Here is a 27,868-nt window from a genome sequence, read left to right as displayed (position 1 = left end):
GATCTTAGGCAAGTAAGTTGACTTGACCCCTCCAGCTTTAATTTCTTCATCTGTAAAACGGAGTTCATCACTTCTTTAATGTTGTATAGTGGCAGAGTAAACAAAATAATGTATGAAAAGGGCCTAACCTAGTGTGGTATAGTAAAACAATCTTGAGTATTGGAATCCGACCTCGTTGTTAAATCCAAACTTACTTCTTGACAACAATGCAAACTTTGACAACACCAGTAATAATAATGATGACAATAATAATCATAAGTAGCTAACATTTCTGGAAAATATACTATGTACCAAATACTGTGATTCACACTTAACTTGGATTGTCTGAATTAATTGGCAATACAGTGAATACTATTATTGTTGCCATTTTATTGATGAGAATAAAAGTTACAATCATCTAGCTGAAAGTGAAAGGGCAGGGATCCCAACACAGAAGATCTGATTCCAAAGTCCAGGGCATGGTTTTCAATCCCTAAGCTAAACTTATTTTCTCTCCAAGCCTCAGTTTCTTTATCTATAAAATGGTAATACCAATGCTTATCAATCTCGGTGGGTTGTTAGAAGAATCCAAGGTTCTGTCTCAGAATTGTAGATGCCACTGCATCTACTTCGGTGGCGCAAGCTCAGTAATTAGTGGGGTGTGGTAATGGGTGACATGGAAGTAGCAGAGGCGAGAATGATGGGCATGATGATAATGATTGGCACTCCAGATCTTAAAAGTGACTTCCATTGCTATTATTGGAGAAATAGGTTCCTGAATAGAGAGAAAACCAGACAGGGGCTCCTTTATCTTCTTTAAAAAGCAGAAACATCTAACACCTGTAAAACCTGCCCCAAGTGCATTTAGAATGGTGTCTCTGATTTCTTTTACTGTTTCTTCATGCAGCTGGGACTGTAATATAGAAAACAAATCTAAGAAATTAAAATGGCCACATCGACTGAGGAGTTTACATCATAGCTGTGGAGTAAAAGCAATAAAGTGGCTCAAAGAGGTTATTCAACCCTTCTTTTTTCAGTGTTCATTAAATTGCACTTTAAATAAAACTGTCATAAACCTAAAAGACACTGAGTGACTGTTCTGTCTGCAGCAGGAGAGGGCAGCAGGGAGAGCAGGAACCCCTTTCAAATAAGGACGCTCTGTGGTTGGTTTTTCCAGCTCCCTGGCAGGCAGTTTCTAGTGAAGCCTCCTGTTCCTGCCCCAAGTTGCAATGCTGAGTGAGTGTGGGGCATGTAATCAGGGATGGGCTGTAATTGGGTTGTTGGAGGACTTGGCATGTTTGCAGAGATCATAAATTCTGACTTCAGGCCCTGATCCCCAGACTGCCAACCAAGTTAAACTTGAGCCTTTTGCTGAAAGCTACATTTTGAACTTGGCACCTGAGGGTATATATGGCCCAAGTTTTCTTCTGAAACCCTTACTCTCACCACAAAATGCAGCTAAATGTTGCTTAAGTTTTAGTTCTTGAAGCAATATCAAGCCTATAGCACTTTTTTTTTTTTTTGGCTGATTTCCTAAAAGACATCATAAACCCCATTTGTTTGCAATGAATAGTTATCTCCCTTTGTTTTTCACTTCACTTTGGGAGTTCTCTATGGGCCTGTGCCTTGAGTGACAGATTTGAAGGTTACAAAATATCATTTTGATATTCATGATCTCCCCGTATATTCTGGGAAGGAATTTGGAACCATAAATATGTAAATTTGTGTTGTTAAGTTTATTTCTAGTGGCCTGTGAGATCTTTCAAGGGGCCACCCCAGCCCTATTTCTCCTTCTCATCTCACATTTCAGCCACACTCCCCACTCCAGAAACCCACACATGCCAGACTCTCCCAGGTTCAGGTCTTTGAAATGCCATCTCCTCTACCATTACTTTCAATGGCAAAAAACACAATTACTTTGCACTAACCTAATATAATCTCATGCCCCCTTTTGACAGCCAAGTTCCTATTTGTTCTTTATGTCTGTCTCACTTTCTCTGGGAAGTTCCCTCTGTCCTCAGTCTGGTTAGGTGTTCCCTGTCCTGCCTCTGGTGCTGCTCCATCACATCAGGGACCTCAAGGTGATGTCATCATCTGTTTATGTGTCCATCCTTTCCATGAGACTGTGAATCCCAGGACGGCAAGGCCTGTGTCTGCCTCATGCATTTATGTTACCTGTAGTAGGCATACAACAAATAATTGTTGGATGAGTCTGGAAAAGATGAGGGAAAACACTGTTATTAAGGAAAAGGCATGTTGTATAGCAAAGAGTTGATTTTAAAACATCACAGGTGTATTAGTCCTTTTTAATGCTGCTGATGAAGGCATACCTAAGACTGGGCAATTTATACAGGAAAAGGTGTTTAATGGGCTTACAGTTCCACATGTCTGGGGAGGCCTCACAATCATGGCAGAAGGCAAGGAGGAGCAAGTCACATCTTACATGGACAGCAGCAGGCAAAGAGAGAACTCATGCAGGGGAGCGCCTCTTTATAAAACCATCAGATCTCGTGAGACTTACTCACTATCATGAGAGCAGCACAGGAAAGACTTGCCCCCATGATTCAATTACCTCCCACTGCATCCCTCCCACAACACGTGGGAATTCAAGGTGAGATTTTGGTGAGGACACAGCCAAACTGAATCAACAGGCTTTGGTGTCAGGGCTGGGTTCAGATCTTGGCTCAGCACTCATTTACTATGTGTCCTGGCAAGCTTCAGAAAGCTCTCATCCTGACTTTTGTCATCATCTTCACGGGGTGGGGGCACAGCTCAGAAGCCAATTGTAAGGATTATGGTAATTGAGGCAACATACACATACTACTATATTTAGTGCCTGGAAATGCATTAACATGATAAGTCAACGCACCTTTCATTTTCTTTTATCTAGAATTATTCCTAATTTTTCCCCAGTTACCCCACCCACAAATATACAACAAATGCTTTCTAATCTGCTCAGTTTAATTCAAAAGAACACGTATTGTCCATCTACTCTCTGTGTGCCTAGGCACAGAGACAGAAGCACAAGTGAAAAAACACAATCTGATCCATATGTGCGAGTGGGGTGTGGTAAAGCAGACACATGTAGATCACTTTAATCAATAAAATTAGGTAAGTGGAAAGACAGAGGGAAGCAGAAGGTACTAAAATGGAGCAAGTACACACGCTTGGCCCAACCTAAGAACTGGAAAAGGCTGCTGGGAGGGATTGGCAACTCCTAAATCTCAAAAGATGAATATGTTTAGCCAGGCAAATAAAGGTAGGAAGGGCATTCGGGGCAGGGGCAACAGCAGATGCACAGAGGCAAATTCAGTTTTACTGGAGGGGTGAGTTAGAGGCAGGAAGTGGTGGGAAATGAAGCTGGAGATGTAGACAGGAAAAGATCAGAGAAGACCTTATGTGTTTGGCTAAGGAATGTATAATTGACTAACAAGGTAACAGGGAGCCATTGAAAGGTTTTAAATAGAGGAGTGGCATGGTTGAACCTGCACTTGATTGATTGATTGATTGATTGAGATGGAGTCTCACTCTGTCACCCAGGTTGGAGTGTAGTGGTGCCATCTCGGCCCACTGCAACCTTTGCCTCCTGGGTGAAAGCCATCCTCCCACCTCAGCCTCCCATGTAGCTGTGACTACATGCATGCACCACAATGCCTGGCTAATTTTTTTTTTTTTTTTTTGTGGTATTTTTAGTTGAGATGGGGTTTTACCATGTTGGCCAGGCTGGTCTTGAACTCCTGACCTCCAGTGATCTGCCCACCTTGGCTTCCCAATGTGCTGGGATTACAGGCAGGAGGCACTGCACCCGGCCTGAACCCGCCTTGAGATGCATCATTGGCATAAAATTAATTTGTAGTTCTCAAAGAAAGCCTTTTAAAAGATCATCCTGGCCAGGCGCGTTGGCTCATGCCTGTAATCCCAGCACTTTGGGAGGCCAAGGCAGGCGGATCACGAGGTCAGGAGATCGAGACCATCCTGGCGAACACGGTGAAACCCCGTCTCTACTAAAAATACAAAAATAAATAAATAAATAAATAAATAGCCGGACGTGGTGGCGGGTGCCTGTAGTCCCAGCTTCTCCGGAGGCTGAGGCAGGAGAATGGCGTGAACCCAGGAGAAGACGGAGCTTGCAGTGAGCCGAGATCGCACCACTGCACTCCTGCCTGGGCGACAGAGTGAGACTCCGTCTGAAAAAAAAAAAAAAATCATCCCCTCTGGAGGTTATTCATTTCATTTGCTGTTAGTTTGGTAAATACTTATTGAGTATTACTAGGAGTAAATTTTCGTGCTTGAACTTGTGGGCTCTACAAAGGTGAGTATGTGTTTCTACCTGACCTCAAGGAGTTCATGGAATATAGGGCAGATGAAGCATCTACTGGAATAATTGTAGGAGGATATGGAAAGTGGCAAGGGGCATAAGGCTAAAAGAGATTTGCAGATGAAGTGCTAGAAGACATGTTTTCAAACCTATTCCTTGAACCAGGTGCTGAGCTGGCCACACAGTAAGCACTCAAGGTGCTTCATAAAATATAGACTCCCCGGAACTTCTGTTTCAGTGGGGCAGGCTCAGGAGTCCCCAGGATATTCCCATGCATAGCCAGGATTAAGAACCATTACCAGAAGAGGTCTGAGGAGAGAGAGGTTAAGTTTTGAAGGGGCCATTGATGGCAGAAGCATGTAAGCTGTGCCTAGAAGAATGAGTAAAATTTGGACAGTAGATTTCGTGCAAAGACATTCTGGACATGCCAGAATGCGAAGCATGCGGCATGATGGCAGGTGAAGCGTGGGCTGTGATGGGATGCAGGAAAACATGACCTACACTAGAGGGAGCCCAGGAGTTCTACGTGACTGCAACATAAAGCCCGTAGTGGCGGTTTGGCACCAGATCAAGGAGGTGAAGGAATTAGCACTTTAACCGATAGATACTTGTGAAACACTATTATTTTTATTTTTAATGGAGTGACATTTTAGAATGGAATTGTATTTTAGAGCCATCAGATCCCTGCAACATTTTTGTGTGAGGCTGGGTTACCAGTTAGAAAATGATTGCAAAAATCTTAAGTAGCAGAAGACAGCCAGCTGAACCAAGGAATAACTATCAGTCCAGCTACCATTGATTATGCCTGGAGCTGAATAATTATTTTGCTTTTGCTTTTGCTTTCTTAAAAAAAAAGTGAGGAAGTGGATAGGGAAAAATTCATGATCTCATTACCCACAATTCCAAAATCCAATAAGCTCTGAAACCCACTAATGTTTCGTAACTTTTTTGGTTTCCAAAGCCTGCCTGAACCAACATGAGACAATTTATGATCTTTATTTATCTTGTATTATATGAACATTAATATATTTTACTACAGAAATGGTAACATGTTTGATCACAGCATGCTGTCTCAGACCACACTAGGGTTTACATATACAGAATTTGTAATATATTACCTTTCTGAAATTGGAAAAAATTTGAATTCCAAAGTATATCTGGTCAGAGGATTTTGTGTAAAGATTATAGACTTAAATTAGTGATGAAAACTAAATCTGAAAGAATCCAAGCAATGTTTCAAAGAAAGAGGAAGACATGAAGACTGAGCTCTTGTGCAGGGAAAGAAATGGATAGAAGGGGTTTTGTAGAGAGGGTACAAACACACACATTTTCACGTTGATGCTAGGAAGATGATTGTGTTGATGTCAATGTACTATTGGAATTCTTGTATGAAAGTTCTAATGGCCCTGTAATTGGTGATAGATGGACAGAAAGGCCCTTATGACAAGGAGTGTAGGCAGTTGCAGACAAGAAAGTGGCAAAGTGGTATGATCTCAAATCCACTGAAGGGTTCCCTGCACCAAAATATTTCCTTCTCTCTTATTGCCTTGAAAAGGCAACTGAGATTCTTCACTACTTAGTTGAATGAACGCTTTGAAGGCCCTAAACTTTTGAAGGCTCCTGGGAAGAATAATGGCTTTCTTCCTCCTGCTCCACTCATTTTATGCTCTAGCTGCTCCAATCTGAAAATACGATGGACCTGCACACCTCCATGCCTTTGTCTATGCTGTTCCTTTAGCCTAAAATGTCTTCATAGCCCTTTTCTCCCCAATGGAAACTCACTCATCCTTCAATCTTACTTCCTTTGGGAAGGATTTCCTGAATGGGGCAAGTTAAACTAATTCTTCACTATATTTTCATTGATTCCATGCATAGTACTTATAGTTAGGTAATTGCTTGCATAACTACCTTCACTAAATGGGGATTAAATGTTTTGAATTGCTCAAGTCCAGCTATCAGCTGAAGATACAATGATGGAAAGACATAGTCCTTGTATTGAAAAAGGTGAGGTTTAGTGGGAGAGGCAGACCAGTAAATAGTTATGATAAGATAGAATGTGATAAGCACCAAGACAGAAGTAAGCAGAGAGAGGTCCTTGTTCCAGACGGGGAAGAAGCCAGGAGGATTGGGAAAGCAGTGCTTTGCATGAGACTTGAATGAGTAGGAGTTGCCCATTGTGTTGTTCTCCTGCTCACAATTTTTAGAGGCTCTCCATTGCCTGTGGAATAAAGTCCTAACTCCTTCACTTGGGATCCTGGTTTCTGCATGCTCCCACTCTAACAGACAATTCTAGCCCCTAAAAACTGCAAAGTAGATAGGAGGTACCCTCGGTTTAATTCTGCCTCAGGTACAAATAAAGAGTAGGAAGAATGTTTAACCGAGGTTAGAGTTCTAGGCACATTTCATGCCTTCTATCCATACCCAAGTAACTGTGAGTGGGAGAGAGGCAAGAATTAAGATGTATTCCAGAGAGTGATTCTCATGATGGTCTATGGAATGCAATCTGGGTATACAGGGAAATGAAGATGGGAGGGAATAGTAGAGAAACAGTGTTAAGACCCATGAAGCTAAAGCATTGCTGGAGTTGGGGCACCAGAAAAGGCAAGTGGGTAAGATGAAAGGGGGTATCCAGGTGTAGGGTACTTGAAATTCATGTGTTGGTGATGGTTCATTTATTACTCATAGCAGGGTCTAAGGTGTATCTATGGAAATCAGTGGCTAAAGTAGGGTGAAAGATGAGATCATTAGAAATGAAGCCAAAGTGTTGGAAAGATTATCTGCATGGATTTGGAATTTGCTTATTGTCATGAGAGTAGTAATAGAGAGAGAGGAGTGAGCTGGGTGCTAAAATCTTTAATAAATAAAAGGGAGTGATCAGGAATATTGTGGAAGGCATCAATGGAAAGCAGTAGGTTTAGTTCGATATGCCATTTGCAGGAGTTGGCGTTATTGAGGAAGAAAAAATAATTTGAAAGCAGCAGTGATGAGCTAAGAAAACACTTTACTCCACTTTCTGACCCAGGAATAGAGAGGAGTGTGGAAGGAGAAAGCTATGCTTGCGAGAGCACGAGAAGAGCCATGTCTTCAGGAGAGAGATGAGTTTGAGTTAGAACAAAAAGGTAGAGAGCAAGTTCATAGAAGAGATTGAAGACATGAGGAATTTTGCAGACTGAGGGTTAGGATGGTCAGGGAAGGGTGAGAAATGGGATTCAATTGGTGATACTACAGAGGTCTGTGGGGAATAAGGCCCTTTGTTACAGACCAGTTTCATTTTCTCATGGTGACCAAGGTAAATGGGGATGTAAGTCTCACTGTCCTGACGTTTTAGGGGAAGACGAGTCCTTGGCTAACTATTGCCTACCACTTGGGATGGGGGCTTAGGCAGCATTAGTGGTAATGCATGGGGTATTGAGGTGAGGAAAGCATGTGGTGTATGAGGACCATCAAGACTCTAGGCTGCCTTTGCAGTCTGCAGTGGGCAGTATCATGGCTAAGGGACAGCAGGTGGCATATGTGGTTGCAACTAGAGGAGTCACAGTCTCACCAAGAGCACTGGCCAGGGGCTGGGCACTTAGGGACTTTGTAACACTTAACTGAAACCTTATGCCCCATGTGGTATTACTGGCCCCATTTTACAGATGCAGAGAGATTTAGTAGCTTGTTTAAGGTCACACATTTAATAAAGCTGATATTCTTTTGTCACACCCAACCTGGAGATGAAAAGTACTCATTTGACCTGACAGATAATGGAGGCGCAATGATTTTTTTTTTTTTTTTTTTTGCCTTTACATAGGAAGATTTTAATCTGTCTAACCTTAAGCGTTAACCTTAACTAACAACTGCGGTGTCAGTTCAGTTCTGTTGTTCCTAACCCTTCATAGGAATTAATCATTGGTACCAAAAATACAGACGGTTTCACCATTATTATAGCTTTTATAGTAGGGAAGGTTGAATTGAAGCCCTTTTATTCATGAAGGGTGACTCAGATGCTATATTTAATCAACTTCTACTTCTTTCCATCTTAGATAGGATTTTGACAGCTACTACTGCCTCTCTTCCTGGGCTCATAATTTCTTGGCTTCTGCTGCCTTCTCTTTGCCTTGGATTTTGAGTTTACATATTCCTTAAGGCTCTTGGATTTGCTTACCACGGGAGAATGTTCAGACTTGTGATAAACCGTTGCTGTTGACATTGCCATTGTTTCTCCCTGTGGAAGGCAACAGTTAGCAATGTGCAGACATTCAGAAATGAGATAACCTTTATTTTCCAATTAAGAAATGTGCATAGAAATAGTATCTTCTCCTTTTGGAACTTATTTTATGTATATTTTTATGACCACATTCACTTACCAAGTCACTGTTAACTTATCGAGCACCTGCAGTCCTTGTCCAAGGCAGCTTGCTGTGCGGTGCAATGAATGCCATTGTAGATGTAAGGCAGAGAGTGGTGACATAGAGAGGGTTACCTAGCAGCCCATGGCAGCAGGGTAAACTCAGGAGAGGACGGAACAGCTGTCTGTGCCATGCTTTATAAAGCAGAGATCAAAACATGTGATTTGACACAGAATTTATTATCATTTGCAAATTTACTTTGAAAGGATATAAGACTGAGTTTTGTTATTTGGTTCTGCATTTTCCCATCATCTCTTAAATTACATTAAATCAAAAGTACCTTGAAAAATCCAAGATATATGGTCACAATGGCCATGTCATTTATTAACATTTTTTAAACTATGCCAATTATATTAAGTAAAATGTTTTGCTCATGTCAGTGTAAATAATAAAAAGTCTGAGAAAGTGTCTTAAAAGCCAATGCAAATTGGCTTCCTGGGATTTTTGTTTGTGTCTATGGTGCGATTAGAGCTACATTTTTAACATAATCTCTAAAGTAAATGTGACATATACAAAATTGATTATGATATTTTTATGAATGAATGGAAGAATTTTAAATTAGAGCTAAATTTATAAGAAAGGCATATTTGTCAATATATTTGTGTATGTATTGTGGAATAAATAAAAGCAGTCATGGAGTTATACAGACTTGGATTTAAATTCCTGTATCACTCTCTATATAAACTGGGGAAAGTTACTTAATCTCTCTGTTAGTCTATCTATAAAACAGGATCGGTAACAATTGCCTAATTGGTGGGGATATTGCGGAAATTAATTACGGCATCATGTATAAGGGTTGTTAATAAGGATGATGAGGATAGAAAAAAATATAGTTATCAATTCTCTGAAACTAGCAAAGGGGAAAATATCTTCCCAAGAAGAGGAGGTTACAGCATTTATACTCATGTGATCAGGTATTAGCTTGTTTCTAGAAAATTTTTAGCCAAAAAAGTTTCTAGACCCACCAAGCAAATTCTTGGGTTAGAGGAGTCCAGAATAGATCATATGGGCCCCAAAGCCAGGTTGTATGAGTTTGATTCCCAGCTTTGACCCTTGCTGCATGACCTTGGACAGGCCACATAGGCCCTGCCTCACTATCCTTGTCTGTATTCTGAGAATACATGGGTTTAAGTTAGTTAATGTATATGAAGTGCTTAGAACAGTGCCTGGTATATGATAATATCACATGTTTGCCCATTTTTGTTATTATTATTATTATCATTATTCCTTAGATTCCTATAACATAAACATTGAACAAAAGGCAGCTGTTTGATGGAGTCTTTTTTCCTAGTGACTAAATACATTTATCTAAATATAACAATGCTACACTTAAAGAGCTGAGATTCAGACTTCTAACTGTTTTACTGTAGTCTCTCCATTCTTCTGAAATAGAAATGTCTTTGTTTTTCTTGGCTGCTACCTCCTTGGTTAATTTCCATATCAAAAAGATATACCCCTTCTGTTTAGAGGACATCACTGTCTTTTATCTCAGGTTGTTCCCACAATATCTCTGGCATTGTTTTGGCCTGTACTTCCCAGATGAGGTATTTGAGGCTTGCCCAGTATAAGCCAGAAGCACCAGGCTATGTTCCAGGGCTATTTTTAGGACTGTCTGTTGACATGATAGCAATTAGGTCATTTGTTTCTGAGGGCATTCTAATCTGCTTTCACAAAGATGACACAGGAAAAAAATTAAGATTCTGCTGAGTTACAGTTCATGTATTATGTGAACCAGCTAACCTTTCTAAATATCTGTTCACTGATTCATTCATTCACCAAGGATTTTCTGGGTCACTTCTGCCACTGCTGGGGATACCAAGATAAATAGGATACTGGCCCTGTCTTTTTTTTTTTTTTTTTTTTTTTTTTTTTTTTTTTTTTTTTGAGGCGGAGTCTCGCTCTGTCGCCCAGGCTGGAGTGCAGTGGCCGGATCTCAGCTCACTGCAAGCTCCGCCTCCCGGGTTTCCGCCATTCTCCTGCCTCAGCCTCCCGAGTAGCTGGGACTACAGGCGCCCGCCACCTCGCCCGGCTAGTTTTTGTATTTTTAGTAGAGACGGGGTTTCACTGTATTAGCCAGGAGGGTCTCGATCTCCTGACCTCATGATCCGCCCGTCTCGGCCTCCCAAAGTGCTGGGATTACAGGCTTGAGCCACCGCGCCCGGCCTTTGGCCCTGTCTTAAAGGGGTTCTGAAAGACTTGTGAATTAAGGATTCATTCCTTCACCACATTTTTATCAAGGCACTGGCACTACAGCAGTGGGCAAATACTGAAATACAAACAAAGTACCTACCTGTAAGGAGTTTACATTCTGATGGAGGGAGACAGACCCTCTGCTGGGTTTTGGTAGGTGCTATAAAGAAAAACAAACCAGGCTGCATCGGCCAGCGTGTTTTGTTGTTGTTCTTACAGATAACCAAATTTGTTATTATAAATACGAATGGAAAAGGATTTGCAATAAGTTATTTTAGGAATTTCCAGAACTGGCAAGAAGCTTATATGCTAGAGCTAAGGGAATGGGGTAGTTCCTACGTGAACCCATCGATGCTGCTACCCACCGCGTAGCACAGGAACCTCTGCCACAGCTGCTCCCCAAAGCACATGCTATCCCCTGAGCGGCCACACCCTCAGGGTCTCATTTACCAAGCTTCGGACACTTCTGTTGGGCAAATTTCCAGATGAAAGAGTGCCTGGGCGTGCTAGTTCCAAGCTTCCCAGGCTCTGTGCTAGGGGAAGGCTCACTAGAAAGGGTTGGATGAGCCAGTGTATACCCAGGTTAAGGTAGGTAAAGAGTGAAGGAGAGATGCTGCTTTACCTAGAGTGGTCATGAAAGAGGAATCAGTTAAAAATTGCCTTTAGCTGCTCACCAGGAAACCTTTCAGTAGTTCCTCGCCCACTATGAAGATTAAGCCCGATGACATTAAGACTTGGCCTCTCCTTTCTTCTCCAGTCTCATATACTACGCACTGGTGCTTCATTTATGTGAAATTGCTGCTGCTTCCCGTATACATCATGCTGTTTCCAAGGTTGTGCCTTCTGTGTTCATTCTCCGGACTGCCTTCCTCTGTTCTTTGCTTGGCTGACTGTTTAAGCTGGGGAATCCCCTCTGGGAAATCTGCTTGGCAACCGGGTTTGCATCACAAGCCCCTTTTCTATGTTCTCTCCACAGACTTTCTGCCATACATCTCATAATTCTCTGTATTATGTTAAAGCAACCAATTTGTGGCTGTCTCCTTCATTTTCTGAGTTCTGAAAGGTCAGAGTTGCCTCATTCATCTTTGTAACCCTAGTGCCTAATGCATAGTAGGCAACCAATAAATATTTTGAGATGACACGAGTTAAATTTTGAAGGAGCAGGAATTTGCTAGTTCAAGAAATGAGAGAGAAAGATGAGCATTGCAGGCAGCACATTCAAAGTTACAGCTACATGAAAGGGCAAAACAGGTTTAGGAGAATGTCAGCAATTTGGTGAGGCTAGAAAGAAGAAAGCATGTTGGGGGGAGGCCCAATGTGATGCTGGAGCATTAAGAGGGTCAGGATTAGGATGGCTCTTATGTGCTAAGCAAAAGAATTTGAGCTTATTTGAAAGCTTTGGGGATGCTAAATTGAAGGTTTTAAAACATGTAAGGGACTTACATGACCAGATTTGTTTTTAAAGAGGTTTGTCTAACAGCTGAGTAAATGGTGGATTAGAGGGGCTCAGAATGGAAGCAGAGAGACCATGAAGAAGTCATTCCAACAGTAAGTGAGGAAGAATTGGAGGGAGGAGCTCATGGGCTGCTTAAGAGTTCAGATCAGTGGGATTTGGGGACTGACCAGCTGTGGCAGCTGAAAAATGGAGCATGGTTTTAACCAGAAGGACCCTATGGCCACTTCCCAAACCATCTTCATGCAGTTTTCCTTATGTCCTCAAAACTGAACTTCCACCTATGGGTGATGGATAATACAAAACAAAATGCATCACATCTATTTCCCATTGATTGTAAGGAAAATAAAATCTAAATATTAGTGCCAGAAGGGGCTTTGGAGATCACCCAGTCCAACCTCTAATTTGATGTATGACTGAGCTAGAGAGAAGAAATTACTTTTCTGCTATAGCTCTGAAAATCAGTGGTAGGCACTGAGTCACCATTGCATCATCTGCTTAATTTTCCACATAGCACTCTGTCTCTCATATTCTCTTGTGTAATTGCTTATTTTCTGTCTCTCCTTGACATTAGAATAGAGCCCTTGACTGTCTAAAACAATGTTTGGTCTGTATGTAGATACTTAATGAACATGTGTTGAAAGAGTAGAGAGCCAGGTATAATCAGGTTTGCTCCCCGCTGAACCAGTGATCTTTGCACAGAACCTTGGTTTGGAGGTTATCAAATCCATAATTCAATTTCGTACTAGGGCTTTGCTTAATTAATCCTACAGAGACTAAAATCTAAGCAATAACATTGTACAGTAGTTCTCCATGTGGCTTCAAATAGTGAAGAAATGAAAATAATCATTATATTACTTTAAAAATATTAACCACTGACAAACTCATAACCATTAGGATGGCTATTGTAAAAAAAAAAAAAAAGTGTTGGTGAAGATGTGGAGACATTGGAACCCCTGTACATTGTTGGTGAGAATGTAAAATGGTGCAGTTGCTATGGAAAACAGAAGGGAGGTTCCTCAAAAATTAAAAATAGAACGACCATATAATCCAGCAATTTCACTTCTGGGAACATACCCAAAAGGACTGAACATAGGGTCTCAATGAGGTATCTGTACACCTATGTTTATAGAAGCATCATTCATAATAGCTAAGATATGGAAGCCACCCAACTCTCCGTGGATGGATGAATGGATAAACAGGATGTGTTGTATATACACTATGATACATTAGTTAGCCTTAAAAAGGAAGGAAATTCTAACACATGCTTCAACATGGCTAAACCTTGAGGCCATTGTAATAAGTGAAATAAGACAGTTATAAAAAGACAAATACTCTATGATTCCTCTTATACAGTACCTAGAATAGTCAAATTCAGAGACAGAGTGTAGAATGAGAGGACAGAATATGGACTTGTTTAATGGATATGGAGTTTTATTTTTGCAAGATGAAAAGAGTTCTGGAGATTGGTTGCACAACAGTGTGAATCTACATAACACTGCCAAACTGTACACTTAGAGATGGTTAAGATGACATGTTTTGTGTGTATTTTACCACAATATAAAAATATTTATCACTGAGGTGTGTATATCTGTTATCTCATTTGATTCTTACATTAACCCCGAACTGCTGTCAGAAATATAAGTTTCATTTTATAGTGAGGAAAATAAGGCTCAACAAAGTGAAGTGAATTGCCCAAGGCACATAAGTGGAAAATGGATAAGCAGAGTTTCACACTCAGATCTCCTGATTTCACGCCCAGTGCTGGCTTCTGCCACATCAGGGGAGAGAAAGTATGGTTGAATTAACTTGCCTGCTGGCTGTGTGTGTGCGTGTGCATGTGCACGTGTGTGTGTGTTACAGAGATAGAGAACAGAGATATGAAAAAGGAAGGAGAGTGCATGTACTTAAGCTCCGAGACACTTGCTTCATGCTTCTCGTTCAATTTCCCTCCCTTCCAAAATCTTCAGAAGGCAGGTGTGAGTCAACTGTAAATACAGAGAGAAAAGGTCGCCCAACATTTCCTAACCTGGCAAAATCAAAAGTCACTGCCATGGACATGGTCTGTGTACATGAAATTAAAAACCTTTAAGATGATCAGGAGAGGACAGTGGCTCTTACTTTTTGCAATGGCTCCATTAGACATTACCCTACTTCCTATGAAAGCAAAAGATGACAGAACACATTTACAAAATCCAATGTGGTCTAGTGGGAGGAAGAAGAACCAGCAGGAAGAGCATGGAGCAGGAGTTAAGCCTACACCTACTTGGCCAGACCACCAATCAATTCACTGTATAAACCCAGTCATGCTCCTTCTTCTGCCACAAAGGTTGGGCTCCCATTACTACCATTATTTTCATATGCCAAATTGGAGCTGAATTTAAAGAGAAGAGCAAGATCATTTTCCAAGGGGAGTTAAGAATGCAAGAGGGTCATCTAGCCTCTTATAAAGAACTTTTATTTATCATGGGCCTACTATGTGTCAGGCACTCTAATGGACATTTCACTTATAATGGCCCTAATCCTGCTACTGTTTGATAACTTATTTTTATGAGGCACTTAGAGGGAAGTTCGAGTTCCCCAGAGTATTTCCATAGAGGATAAAGAGTGGAGTCTTCATATGAACATAGGTCTATTTCCAAAGTTTGTTCTTTTCTCCATACCATAGTGTTAAGTTCAACAGCCAAGATATAAAAAGCTAAGGAAGTACCAAGGAGACAAGAAAGAAGTTAGCTGTGTCTGTCATCCACAAGTGAAAGCTTTTTTTTTTTTTTCAACTTTCATTTTAGGTTCAGGAAGTAAAGGCACATGGCACATGTTTGCTACATGGGTAAATTGTGTGTCACTGAGGTTTAGTGTATGAATGATTCCATCACCTACGTAGTGATCACAGTACCCAACAAGTAATTTTTCAACCTTTCTCCCTCTTCGTCCCTTCACCCCCTCATAGTCTCCAGGGCCTTTTGTTTTCATCTTTATGTCCATGTATAGTCAGTGTTTAGCTCTTACTTATAAGTGAGAACATGCAGTAGTTGATCTTCTGTTCATGTCCTTTGTCCATTTTTTAATGGAGTTTTTTTTGCATATTGAATTAAGTTCTCCAGGTGAAATATTGATGGATTAGTAGGCAGTGAAGTGCAAGAAAAGTGTTGACAAGCTGATGGGGATGCATTTTGTGAGCAAGAACACAAAGCAAACTCCAGATGATAGAGAGTAGGAGGGTCTAAAAAAATTGTAAACAGTTCTGTTTGGTTTAAGGGTAGTTGTGTTTGGCTGTGGTTGGAGATCATAATTCCACCATCTTTTGAGCTAGTTGGGACTGCATTGTGAAGAACCTTGAATTCTGTATAAAGCAGTATGGAATTTATTTTTATAGGCAGTGGGGAGCCATCAAAAGTTTGTATCAAGGGGTTTCTCCACTGTTTTTAGTACTATCTATAGGTGTTCTTTATATGCTGTGAGAAAATTAAACATCCCTGGAGTGTTTAAAAAAGAGATAGTGTTTTCATTCTACCTCATATAGATAATAGCATTGCTGGCTAACATTGCCCAGAAGCAGTTGCATTGTATCAGCAGTTAGAGTCCCTTAACATGGTGAGATCAGTGAGATCTAATCACACTGGCTTTTTTTCTTGGAATAATGAGACACTTGTTTTTGTTGTTGTTGTTGTTTGTTTTTGTTGTTTGTTTGATTATTCTTTGCTTTAGGAAGGGGTAAGAAGCTTCAAGGAACTTCAAGCCAAATTTCAAAATCTTGATGCTCCACCTCTTCCAGGACCTGTTAAACTCCCAGCAGGAGTTTCTCCAAACGGTGACATTGGAGACAAACAGTCAACTCAAATTTTGGCCAATGGGAAACCCCTCTCATCCAACCACAGGCAGCGCCCACCACACTGTTCTAGTAGTGAGTCCCGGCCTCTTCAACCTCAGAAAATAAAGTTGGCTCAAAAGACTGAAATTCCAAAATGTTCTAGCTCCCCAGGGCCTCTGGGAAAGTCCACTGTATGTTCTGCAGCAAGTTCACAGAAGGCTTCTCTGCTGTTAGAGGTGACTCAGTCAAATGTTGAGATAATCACTAAGGAAAAAGTAGTGGTGGCCAATAGCTTCAGAAACAAACTCTGGAACTGGGAGAAGGTTTCATCTCAGAAAAGTGAAATGTCATCAGCCCTTCTCCTTGCCAACTGTGGAAGTAAGACCTTCCATCTGGAAGGGCAAAAAGGCATGGGGCTTACTCCAGAGGAACCCAGGAAAAAGCTGGAAACAAAAGGAGCCCAGACTCTTCCTTCCCAGAAGCACTTGGTGGCCCCCAAAATATTACTTAATGTCTCTGAAGATCCCTCTTTTGAAATTTCTCATCATATCAGGAAGAACTGGGAAAACCCACGTCCTGAGAAGAGCCCAGCAAGCAGCACCTACCAGCCCATCTATGAGTGTGAGCTTGCCAGCCAGGCCCCAGGTAACAAATGTGATCCCCATGGGACAGGGGCTAGGAGGGGTCATCATGTTTTTCTATTTTAAAACCTGTTGACTCAGAGTGGTTATGTATATGACCCGGGTAATGTTGCTCCAGACTTTCAGCGTGATATTCTAGGCCCATTTGCTAAACTGTAATCTTGGGTTTGAGTAAAGTGCTTAATCTCCTGGAATTGCTTTGTGAGATAGCTTTTGGAAAAACTTGGATTTGAATCCTAGCTCGACTTCTTACAAGTTGCATGAATTTAGGCAATCTGTATTGATTCTTAGAGCCTGAGTGCTCTCTTATAACTCAAATCTGTCACCAATCATCTGTCTTGGTAAACAACACAACTATCCTCCTAATTTCTCAGGCCCAAACTTAGGACCCATACTCTGTTTCCCTTCTCTTCCCTCATTCTACACACTGAATCTATCAGCAAACTCTTGGTTTTGCCACCAAGCGCTTGTTTCACCTCAGTATTATGTAAGTTATAAAAGGATAAAGACTGGCTGGGCACAGTGGCTTACACCTGTAATTCGAACATTTTGGGAGGCCAAGGTGGGCAGATTACTTGAGGTCAAGAGTTCAAGACCAGCCTGGCTAACATGGCAAAACCCTGTCTCTATTAAAAATAGAAAAATTAGCTGGGCATAGTGGCCTGTGCCTGTAATCCCAGCTACTCGGGAAGCTGAGACACCGGAATTGCTTGAACCTGAGAGGCAGAGGTTGTAGTGAGCCAAAATTGTACCACTTCACTTCAGCCTGGGTAACAGAGCAAGATCCTGTCAAAAAAAAAAAAAAAAAAAGAAAAGAAAAGATAAGGACTGTCTTTTTTTACTACCAAATCCCTAGCACCTAGAAGAAAAAGGCCAGATTAAATGAGTCCTAAAAAAAAATGTGTTGAATGATTGATTAAGTGGATGGAAGGGTGGATGGATGGATCTCCTTACAACCTTGTATGGTTTCTGTTTGTACTTGGAATAGAATCTAAACTACTTGCTTTGTGGTCTTCATGGTCCTGCATGCTGGTCCCTGTTTTGTGTCTGACTTATCTCCTACCTCTCCTCCCCTAGCTCTCTGCCCATGGTCAACACACTAGATTTCTTGCTGTTCCTTAAACAGGCTTTGTCAAGCCTTGGGACCTTTGCACTTGCCATTCCCTCTTCCTCAAAAACTCTTTTCTTTAAGATTTTGTAGCTGCATTTAGGCCTAAGTTCCAAAAAACTTTCCAAGGTCAGCTTTCTCTAACCTCTCTATATAAAGTATACTGCCTCATGATCAACAGTTCACACTTGTCATCCTACCTTATTTCCTTCATAGAACTAATGGATCTCTGTAATGATCTTGTTTATTTGTTTACTCGTTTATCATCAGTCTCTTGTTATTAGAATAAAAATTCGTGAAGGTAGGACTATACAAGTTCTTGTTCTCAACTCTATCCCCACTTCCTAGAACAATACCTGGAATATAGTAAATAAATAGTTATTGATGAAGGGATGAGGAAGAAGAAAAGACAGATGGGAAGAAAGATGTATGGGAAGGAGGGATGAGAGAAAGGAAAGAAGAATGTATTATCTCCCAGATGGAGCTATTGAGACAGTTAAATGAGATAACAGTTGTAAATTACTTAGCACAGTGCCTGGTAAAAACTCCAAGCCCAGTTAGTAAGTGATAATTAATATTCACATGTCTTCTACCTAATTTGATAATGACTGAAGTTTTTGACAATGCTACTTGTAATTAAAGCCTAGGAAGAAAGGAACTTTGGGCCTGAGTTTCTGGGGATGTAACCCGCTGTGGGTGAAGCAATAAGGAAGCTTTCCCTCCCTTCCAGCTTGTGGAGGAGAGTGTAGGAAGTCTCCCAGAGGTATATGCAAAATGCTAGGCCACTTCTTAAGTTTTCGCATGAATGGCCCATGTAGTCAACTACTGTCTTACCTAAGTCAAAAATCAAAGCAGTTGGATTACATAAGATTTTGTGCTATTTTCAGTGTAAATGGCAGATATGATTTTCATGTATAATATTGGACTTTCTGTTGGAGTTAGATTTAAGACTGCAGAAGACAAATATATATAAAATTGGAACTTTCCTGAAAAATTCCAGGACACAGGTGCCCAGATATCATGAAGTCAGTCTTGAAGGCAGTCCTAGGCTATGAGCCCTGGAAATCCCAGATCAATTCTTATTCCTCTTTGTAGAGCCAGTATTATTTGCATGTCATAAGTGCTTGAAGAATCCTTTCAGTAGTCACAGCCTCTCTCCTGTGAGGGAGGCCCTGTGCTTGGTGCTGGAGGATCAATATGACACCATCCCCACCCACAGAAGCCCACGTTTAATGGGAACAGAGATCAGTACCTCCAATGTGCCATGATACTGATGTAGTGGTATTAACAATGTGCTACAGGGATACAAATCAGAGGTTGATTCCGGCCTTGATTCCTGTGAGAAATCAAGAAAAGCTTTCTAGAGGAGGTGTCATTGGAGCAGAGCCTAAAAAGAATGAATTAAAGTTTGCCAAAAAAGGGAATCGTGTTCCAGAACCAAGAAAAACATGAACAGAATTTTGGATATATGAGAGCTTTTTAAGGCTATCTAAATCAAATCTGGAGAATGGAGAAGCCAGTGATGCATGTGAAAAATATTTGGGCTTTAAGTGGTGGGAAGCAAGACATATAATACGCCAAACAAAGAATCTAGAAACACAGATGGGTGCCTTGTGGTGTAGAAATGGCAGAGATGGAGTGACCGATTTCATGCTGAGGAAATTCTTAAAGCAGCAGCATGGCAATTGATCAGGTTTATGTATTGATCAGGGCATGAACTGTTGGGTGGAGAATAGATTGGACAGGACTGAGATGGAGGCAAGGAAACCAGTTTTACCCAACAAGCTGTGATATGAAAATAATCATAACCTACATTTTTTACTGTCTGTGTTCAGAAAAACAGTCAGATGTCAGACATCACCACCTTCCCAAAATGAAGCCACTGCCCTCCATCAACTCCCTGGGTCCTCCTCCCCAAAAGCCTTCAAGACCTACCATCGTGAACCTCCAGGCCTTTCAGAGGCAGCCAGCTGCTGTTGCCAAGACTCAAGGGGAAGGTAAGGAAATGCAGAGGGCCCTACACATGGCCAACCAGGAGTCACCTCCGTCTCTACATCTTCTCCCAGGTGACTATGCAGCTGCTGTTTTTCATGAGGCTGGACATCCATCACTGCTTATTCTCATCTAGGGGCTGTGGCAGCTTGCCCATGAAATGACGTCTCTGTGGGAATTGGACCCTTATCGCGCCTAGACCAGCCCACCTCTCCTGAGAGCACTGCATTTGATCACTGGGAATCTGTCCAAGAGGAAGAAAACAAAAAGTTGCTGAGCAGGGAGTCACGGAACCTTTGTGTTTCCTGCAAACCTGTGTTGTCAACACAATCCATTGGTGCGGGAAAAGTGGGGAGGGAGTGAAAAGGGAGAAAGTCAGTGTGAACTTGACCTGAAATCCTTAGCCGGGGTGGGGGGTGGTGGCCTCAGGCCTCTGTGATCTGCTTTTGGTAATTAATTGAAAGCCTACCACCCCCAACCCTCTGATCCTTTCCAGAAACTGAAACATCTTTGGAAGCCATTTTTTCTGTGCTATTTTGTGTCTTCCACTATTTAAAGGAACACCTCTCATCCCTTACCACTCCCACCACAATCTGATCCTGCTGACATTTTAAATGCCTTAGCTTATGTTTGCTCTAATGAAACACAAGATGAACATACACTTTGGGACAAAATGTACTGCTGTGTTAACATTTATTTTACTGTGACCGTCAGCACCAGCAGATGGCAGATACACTGAGAGAGCTAGTGCAGTCTTTGTTCGTTTTAACTGCTTTGGGCAACTTCATGGTTAAATGACTCTAACTTCATGATTCTCAAACTTGAGTGTACATCAGAATCACCTAGAGGACTTGTTAAAACACAGATTGCTCGGCCCCGTTCTCAGTTTCTGGTTCAGTTGGTCTGAGTTGGAGCCTGATAATTCACCTTTTAACAAGTTCCCAGAGGGTGCTAATGCTGCTGGTCCAGGGACCACACTTTGAGAACCACTGCTACAAGTCATCTTAAGTCTTATCCTAAAAGGAAATTCTATATGGGGAGATAGGCTCTTATAAGTATACTTTACTGATATGGCCAGCTCCAAATCAAAGAAGAATAAATGTGATTTTTATAAACATTAAATAATTCAGGCCTCAAATAATCTCTCTGAATGAGAAGAAGGTTTATCAGACAACATAGAAAAAAGTACTAAGTCTTTTGTAATAAAATGGGCTTCTGTACTCACTAGCTATTTAAGTTTGGGTTTGTTAATCACTGAGCCTCATTTTCCTTATCTATAAAATGGGGATAATTTTCCTTATCTGTAAAGTGGGGTACCACTGATCTCTTAGGATTATTGTGAGGATAATGAGACATGATGCCGGGAAAGAGCTTAAATAGTGCTTGGAATACCAGGAAGTGTTCTGTAAATGTTCAAGGTTATTTCAAACGAACATTGAGCAGCAATAATCTCTGTACCATGTCCTGTGATGGAAATGAGAGATTAAGAGATAAACCCCACAGGGGTTCTGGTCTTTAAGGAGGTCAAAGTCTAATGCAGGAGATTGTATCCATAAATAAGAAATTGTACTGTAAAGTGTGGGTGAGTACTGCAATGCAGGAACAGGTATCCCCTGGGTGGGTGCTGGGGTGGAGGTAAGGCATGTTTCAGGCATAGGCAAGCTTCCATTCTCCACATCACATATGGGGTCACGTCATTGCACAAGCATCATTCACTTTAACCAGGCTGTGCAAACACCTCTTTTTCACTCTGCCTCTTTCTCTTGCAGTGACTGTGGAAGATGGCTCCCTGCCTCCAGAGAGGTAAGTACATGCTCCTTAGTTGTGTAGGAACGTAGCCCATCACAGGGGCTACTTAGCCTGCTCCAGAGCAGGCAATTAGCACAAACCAAGAATCTGTATTTCTCAGAAGGGTTTCAGAAGGAGTGATTTATAAGCAGCAAATTGCAACTTTTGCTGTAAACAAAAGATTAAATAAATTGTATTTAACATGTGCTGACATTAAGTTGCAAAGATAGTCCTCACAGGTACTTTTTTAATTATATAGTTTGGTTCAGTAAATTGAAACATCACCCTTCATAGTCATAAATTGAATTAGAGTCTAAAGAATGCTCTGGGCAGCTGGTGTGATGTTAGGAATCAGTAATGGGATAAAGGATGTTTTATTTTTGGTGCACTCCTTCTAAGATTTTGCCATAGAAGTGTCAGTTCATCAATGAGATCACTTGGACTCGGGAAGGGGAACATCACACACTGGGGCCTATCATGGGGAGGGGGGAGGAGGGAGGGATTGCATTGGGGAGTTATACATGATATAAACGTTATGCACATGTACCCTAGAACTTAAAGTATAATAAAAATAAAAAAATAATAAAAATAAAAAAAAAAAAAAAAAAAAAAAAAAAAAAAAAAAAAAAAAAAAAAAAAAAAAAAAAAAAGAAGTGTCAGTTCATTAACTCACTTAACCAATAATATCTATTGAGACCTTGATGTGTCAGGCACTCAGCTGGCTACTTTATACACATTTTTCATTCTGTTGTCTCAAGAGGGCTGCACAGTTGCTGCTGCCGCTCACATTTTTTTTTTTTTTTTTTTTTTGAGACAAAGTCTGGCTCTGTTGCCCAGGCTGGAGTGCAGTGGCATGATCTCGGCTCACTGCAACCTCCGCCTCCCGAGTTCACACCATTCTTCTGCCTCAGCCTCTCGAGTAGCTGGGACTACAGGTGCCCGCCACCACGCCCGGCTAATTTTTTGTATTTTTAGTAGAAACGGGGTTTCACCGTGTTCGCCAGGATGGTCTCGATCTCCTGACCTTGTAATCTGCCCGCCTCGGCCTCCCAAAGTGCTGGGATTACAGGCGTGAGCCACCGCACCCAGTCGCCGCTCACATTTTATTGCTCAAGACACTTGTGCTCAGAAAGTTTGCCACTTGCTGAGCCATGATTCCAACCCAGATGTGCCATAACCACATTGTTTATATACCTCACCTCCCTCACAAAGATGTTCCCTGTTCTCAAAAAGGTTAGTCTTAGAAGAAGATCCAAATTTAACAACAAATAATCATATTACTTATTCCTTTATCAAATGTTTACAATGGTAAAGTGTGTTAAGTTTTGTAATAGAGGAAAGGACAAGATTCAGAGGCTGCACTAAGGGGGAAGTTGTTACATCTCCTTGGGAGGGTCAGAGAAGTCTTTAAAGAAGTATCAGTTCTCCATTGCTAGAGCAATGCTACATAATAACAATAAAACTTTCATAGCATACATGTGTCTGTGGGGTACAGTTGATCTGGGCTGGGGTCAGCTGGGTTTGCTCATATGTTTGCAGTAGAATGCAGGCTGTCTAGGCAACTTTGTGATATTGGCTGAGGTGGCTCACATATTGGGGGGAAGCTTACAGTTGGCTGATCTAGGATTGCGTTGGCTGGGATGGCTGGGCACCTTGACTTGGCACCATCTGTCTCTCCTCATCCAGCAAGCTAGCCCAGAGACACCCTTCTACAGTCACTGCTAACAAGCAAGACAACCCCAATCACACCAGCACTTTTCAAGCCCTTGCTGTGTTACAGTTGCTAATATCTTATTGGTCCAAGCAAGTAATGTGGCCTAGCTCAGAATCAGAGTGGGAGGGTGCTGAAAGTTTCATGGCAAAAAGCGGAGATGCAGGAAGGAGTGAAGAATGGGGTATTGAACCAGTCAACCTATCCTTGAAGAGGAAACATTTGAAATGAGTATTGAAGATGCATATTTGCAGCATAGCATGGGAGAAGACACTGTAGGTAGAGGCAGGAGGTGTGAAGCAACATGTTTAATTTGTGGAAACTAGAAATAAGTACAGTTAGAGTGTAGAAAGTATAGAAATGGATTGTAGAGGTAAAGAGGAACCACATCACAGAGGATCTTGTACAACAGGGAATTGATAAGACAATCTTATTCAACAAGGAACTGGTAGTGTGGTGTTAGACACCATGTGCTCTGGGAACTCCTGGGTTTGTCGTCCCTTTGAAAAAGTTAAATGACAGCACAAGACAGGTCAGTGAAGACATGTTCTATGTGCATTTATGTGAAAGAGAGAAAATAAATGGCTCAGGCAATGGTTTGCGCCAGTTACTCAATGAACATAGGTCCCAGTATGACAGTTTGAAGGGACAGTGTACCTCTGCTGTGCCCTCAGTTGCTCTTGGTTCTTTTGTATTGTGAACATCTCAGTAGGATTGAGTGTAAGGTGACTGTTGTGTTTAACTAGATACATGTTTTTCCTACAGATTGGTTCTAATCTAACCTGACCTATTCTCTGGCATTTAAATCAAAGAAACAGTAATCTGTTTCAACATGGAGGATAAACTTGCTGTGATGGCCCATTGGTCAGTCTCCACATGGTACCATCTTGCTGAGGGATTTACAGGGGCCATTTTGACTGTTCTGTCCTTTCACGCTGATTTTGGAACCTAACCTCCCTCTGCAATGAGGTTTCACTAAACAGTGATTATGATGTGGGCCACAGCGCTGAAAGAGTGAAAGATAAAAGATAAAGAGGGGCCAGAAAACTTAGGGCAACTTCATGGAAGATGAAAGAACTGGAGCTGTATCCTGCATAATAGGTAGGAATTAGATAGGTTTACTTATGTGTTCTCTTTTGTGAGACCATAAAGTGGTGAGGCATGGTATTGTTCCCTGATATAAACACCGTTCTGACATGTAGTTGATCTCAGATGTAGTTGATGGGTGGACGGATGGATGGGCAGAAGGACAAACAGATAGACCAATCGATTTATAATATAGAGATGCAACATGTTTGAAAGCAAGGAGTTTGGGAAGGAAATAAGCAGACGGAAGGAGACTCTAAAGAGAAAGAAATACACAGACAAAAAATACTCTAATGTATAAAAATAAGAGATGAGGATGGATCCTAAAATGCATTAAGTGCCATGGTAAAAAGTTCAGACTTTATCTCTCCAATGATAAGTTAGTCTGAACAAGTAAATGCCATATTGTGCAATAGCTTTAGCTGTAACTTCCATGGAAACTGGCGCTTGTTTAGGAAGAGCATCATCCATGTTCTTGGTATTAACCTTCAATTCAGAGATTAGATTAAAAATAGTATGTGTAGGCTCTCATTACTGGAAGGGGATGTGCTGACTTCCAGGCCACATAGCACAAAGTTAATGAAAGCCTGGGTTTTGATCCAATCCCTAGAACTTAACACCTGTGTAACTTTGGGAAAATGCTGTAACTTCTGCAAACCTTAAAACAAAACAAAACAAAAAAAAAACTTCTGCAAAATTCTCAAAGCATCTAAGGACTACATTCGTCTCCAAATTAAAACTCTCATTATTTTCAACCATAATGTATAAAACAGGAGTCTTTGTGTTCTAGCTGTATTTCTTTGGATGTGTATTTTAATCATCTTAAAGGTCTATATCTTAAGATCTGCTCAGTTTCTACTTTTGTGAAATGATGATGTTGTTATTACCTAACTCATACTAGTGTGGTGAGGGTAAATAAAATAATGATCTTAAAGTGTTTAGGGCAGTGCCTAGCATCTAGCTATTATATAACCTCCCAGCAGGGCAAGGATCTATGCTGAGAACTTTAGCATATGCTGAGAATTTCTATGCTGAGAAATTCATTCATGAGGAGCTCAACACCTGGAGAGTCTTATATTTTTCTTCATCAGAGCCAATTCTACTCATTCAACATGTATTTATTGAGCATGCACTATGGCCCAAACACTTACATACATTGAAAATATAGCAGTGTACAAAACAAAATAACACGCATGCACACACACACACTGCTTTGTTTATTTATTTATTTCAAAGTCCTTCAAGCTGATCTGGAAAAAGAATTGACGTCCCTACTCAAACTCTCAACCATATGTCTAATAAATACTCTTTGGTACAACAGGCATCATATTTACCCCCTCTTTACATCTAAGGACTACTTTCTTCTCTAAATTAAAACTCTCATTATTTTTAACCATAATGTATCAAATAGGAGTCTTTGTGTTCTAGCTGTATTTCTATGGATACATATTTTCATCATCTTAACCTAGCACACTTACAATAGCCATCTTTCATTTCTGGACCTCTTTGTGTCTAAAATATGAGAAGTGACATTGTATAAAGGAACAAGTGCAGGTTCTGAAGTCATATTGGCAGAGATTTAAACCCCTCTTCCATACCTTAGACAAGCCATTTAACAGCTCAGATCTTTGATATACATATCTGTAAAGTGGGCACAATATTATTATTTACTTTATTGCCATCAAGGCCAAGTGAGATAAATTATATCAAGCATGGAACACACAAAAGAAACTCAATGAGTCTCAGTTTCTCTAAACCTTGGCCTCTCCATCCCTCATTACCTCTGAAATATTAATGTCTCATTAGTTCCCAGCAGTGAGATGGCTCTTTGGAGATTATTCTTTGTCATCACTCTTTTATGCAAACCAAGCTGGCTAGCATCTCTTCTGAATAAGCAGCCCCTATTTGTGTGAGCAAAGCAGGTTAGTCCCAGGGCAGCAATCAGCACAGGTCTCTGTCAGTACTTAGCGGAGCTGGCTAATATTTTATTCATTAGCTATAAATATGGCTTTTCTCCCATTAAGAAGTGTCAGAGATAGTCCTGACTCAGGGAATCTGACTCAGACACATAAAAGAGGTACTGTTTATTTTGGGAGTAGCAAGATGACAGCAGTGTTTCTCTCAGGGGAGGGTCTGTGGGTGAATTCTCAAGAGTTTACCGTTTTCTCTCTTGAAGTTTTTAATTTTGTGTTTTCACTTTGAGATAGTCTTTAAATGCTCATAAGCTTTTAAAATAAATCTATCAGCTTTTATTAAAAGTTGATAAGCTTATTTTGAATCTTCCCGATGACTTATTTTATGCCCAGTACTTGGAAACATATATGTGTATTTGTGTTTTTGCAGTTTCTACCCCAAGCAGAGTGGGAAACACGGGGTCTTCTAGGGCTGGGCAGATCATGTGACTGTCTCTAGGACCTGTGTCAGGCAGTGGGCAGTGGCTGATCCCGTGGAAGTGAGGAATAGATGCCTTATCAAAGGCCTTCAAGTAAAATAATGATAATTACAACAACACTATAACGAAAAAAAATGCATTTACAGTACTGATTTGCATAGTAATAAGTACTATAAACAAAAATTTTAAGAGTATTAGAGTAATAATGAGGGACTGAGAGTGAAATAAAGCTTAGGATGGTCAAGAAAGGCCTCTCTGATTGATTACTGGGTACAATTATATAGTTAAATAGAAGAAATAAGAACTAGCGTTTGATAGATCAGTGGGGTGACAATAATTAACAATAATCTATTGTACATTTCAAAACAGCTAGAATAGAGTAATTCAAATGTTCTTAACATAAAGAAAATTATGATAGATATCCCAATCACCCTGATTTGAACTTTACACATCATATGAATGTATTAAAATAATCACATTACCCTGAAAATATGTACATCTACTATGAATCGATCAAAGAAAGACCTCTCTGAGGTAGTAGCATTGGGTTGAGAACTGAATAAGGACCCAGTCCAGTTAAAGGAAGATCTAGGAGATGAACATCCCAGGAAAGAAAATAGCTGGCACAGAGACTAAAGGGAGAACCACCCTTAGCACGTTTTAAAGAAGGAGAAAGGGGTTGGAATCTCAGCTAAAGCACAGTGAGCTCAGGAAATGGGGGTGGAGTATCTTGTGAGCTGCGGAAGTAATTTGCATTTTGCTCTAAATGCATTGGGAAGACATTGGAGAGTTTTAAGCCAGGAAGTGACATGAGCTGACACTTCTTTTGTAAAGATAATTCTAGCTGCTGTATAAATAATAAATTTCATGAGAAAATAGGTGGAAACAGAAAGTGGCCTAGAAAGCCATTGCAACAACCACAGTAAAACTAGGAACCCACACTCAGTGTTTATTCTAAGTACTTTACGCATGATTTCATTTATGACAATTTTAAGAAGCAGATAGTAC

General features: G+C 40.8%; 1 protein-coding gene across 2 annotated transcripts in view; it reads left to right on the top strand.

Moving 5' to 3' along the window:
- Positions 1-27,868, top strand: part of FYB2 (FYN binding protein 2) — a 111,028-nt gene that overhangs the window by 12,530 nt on the left and 70,630 nt on the right. For both annotated transcript variants that reach the window (XM_033225038.1, XM_033225037.1), the window contains exons 2-4: positions 16,040-16,787; positions 19,727-19,888; positions 21,653-21,686. In XM_033225038.1, coding sequence (XP_033080929.1) covers positions 16,040-16,787; positions 19,727-19,888; positions 21,653-21,686 — 944 coding nt within the window. The remainder of the gene's footprint in view (positions 1-16,039; positions 16,788-19,726; positions 19,889-21,652; positions 21,687-27,868) is intronic.

The sequence above is a fragment of the Trachypithecus francoisi genome, unplaced genomic scaffold (assembly GCF_009764315.1).
Source record: "Trachypithecus francoisi isolate TF-2019V2 unplaced genomic scaffold, Tfra_2.0 Lachesis_group12, whole genome shotgun sequence".
NCBI classification, from domain to species: domain Eukaryota; kingdom Metazoa; phylum Chordata; class Mammalia; order Primates; family Cercopithecidae; genus Trachypithecus; species Trachypithecus francoisi.
The sequence above is the reverse complement of the archived record's forward strand: the minus strand, read 5'-3'. Positions and strand labels throughout refer to the sequence as shown.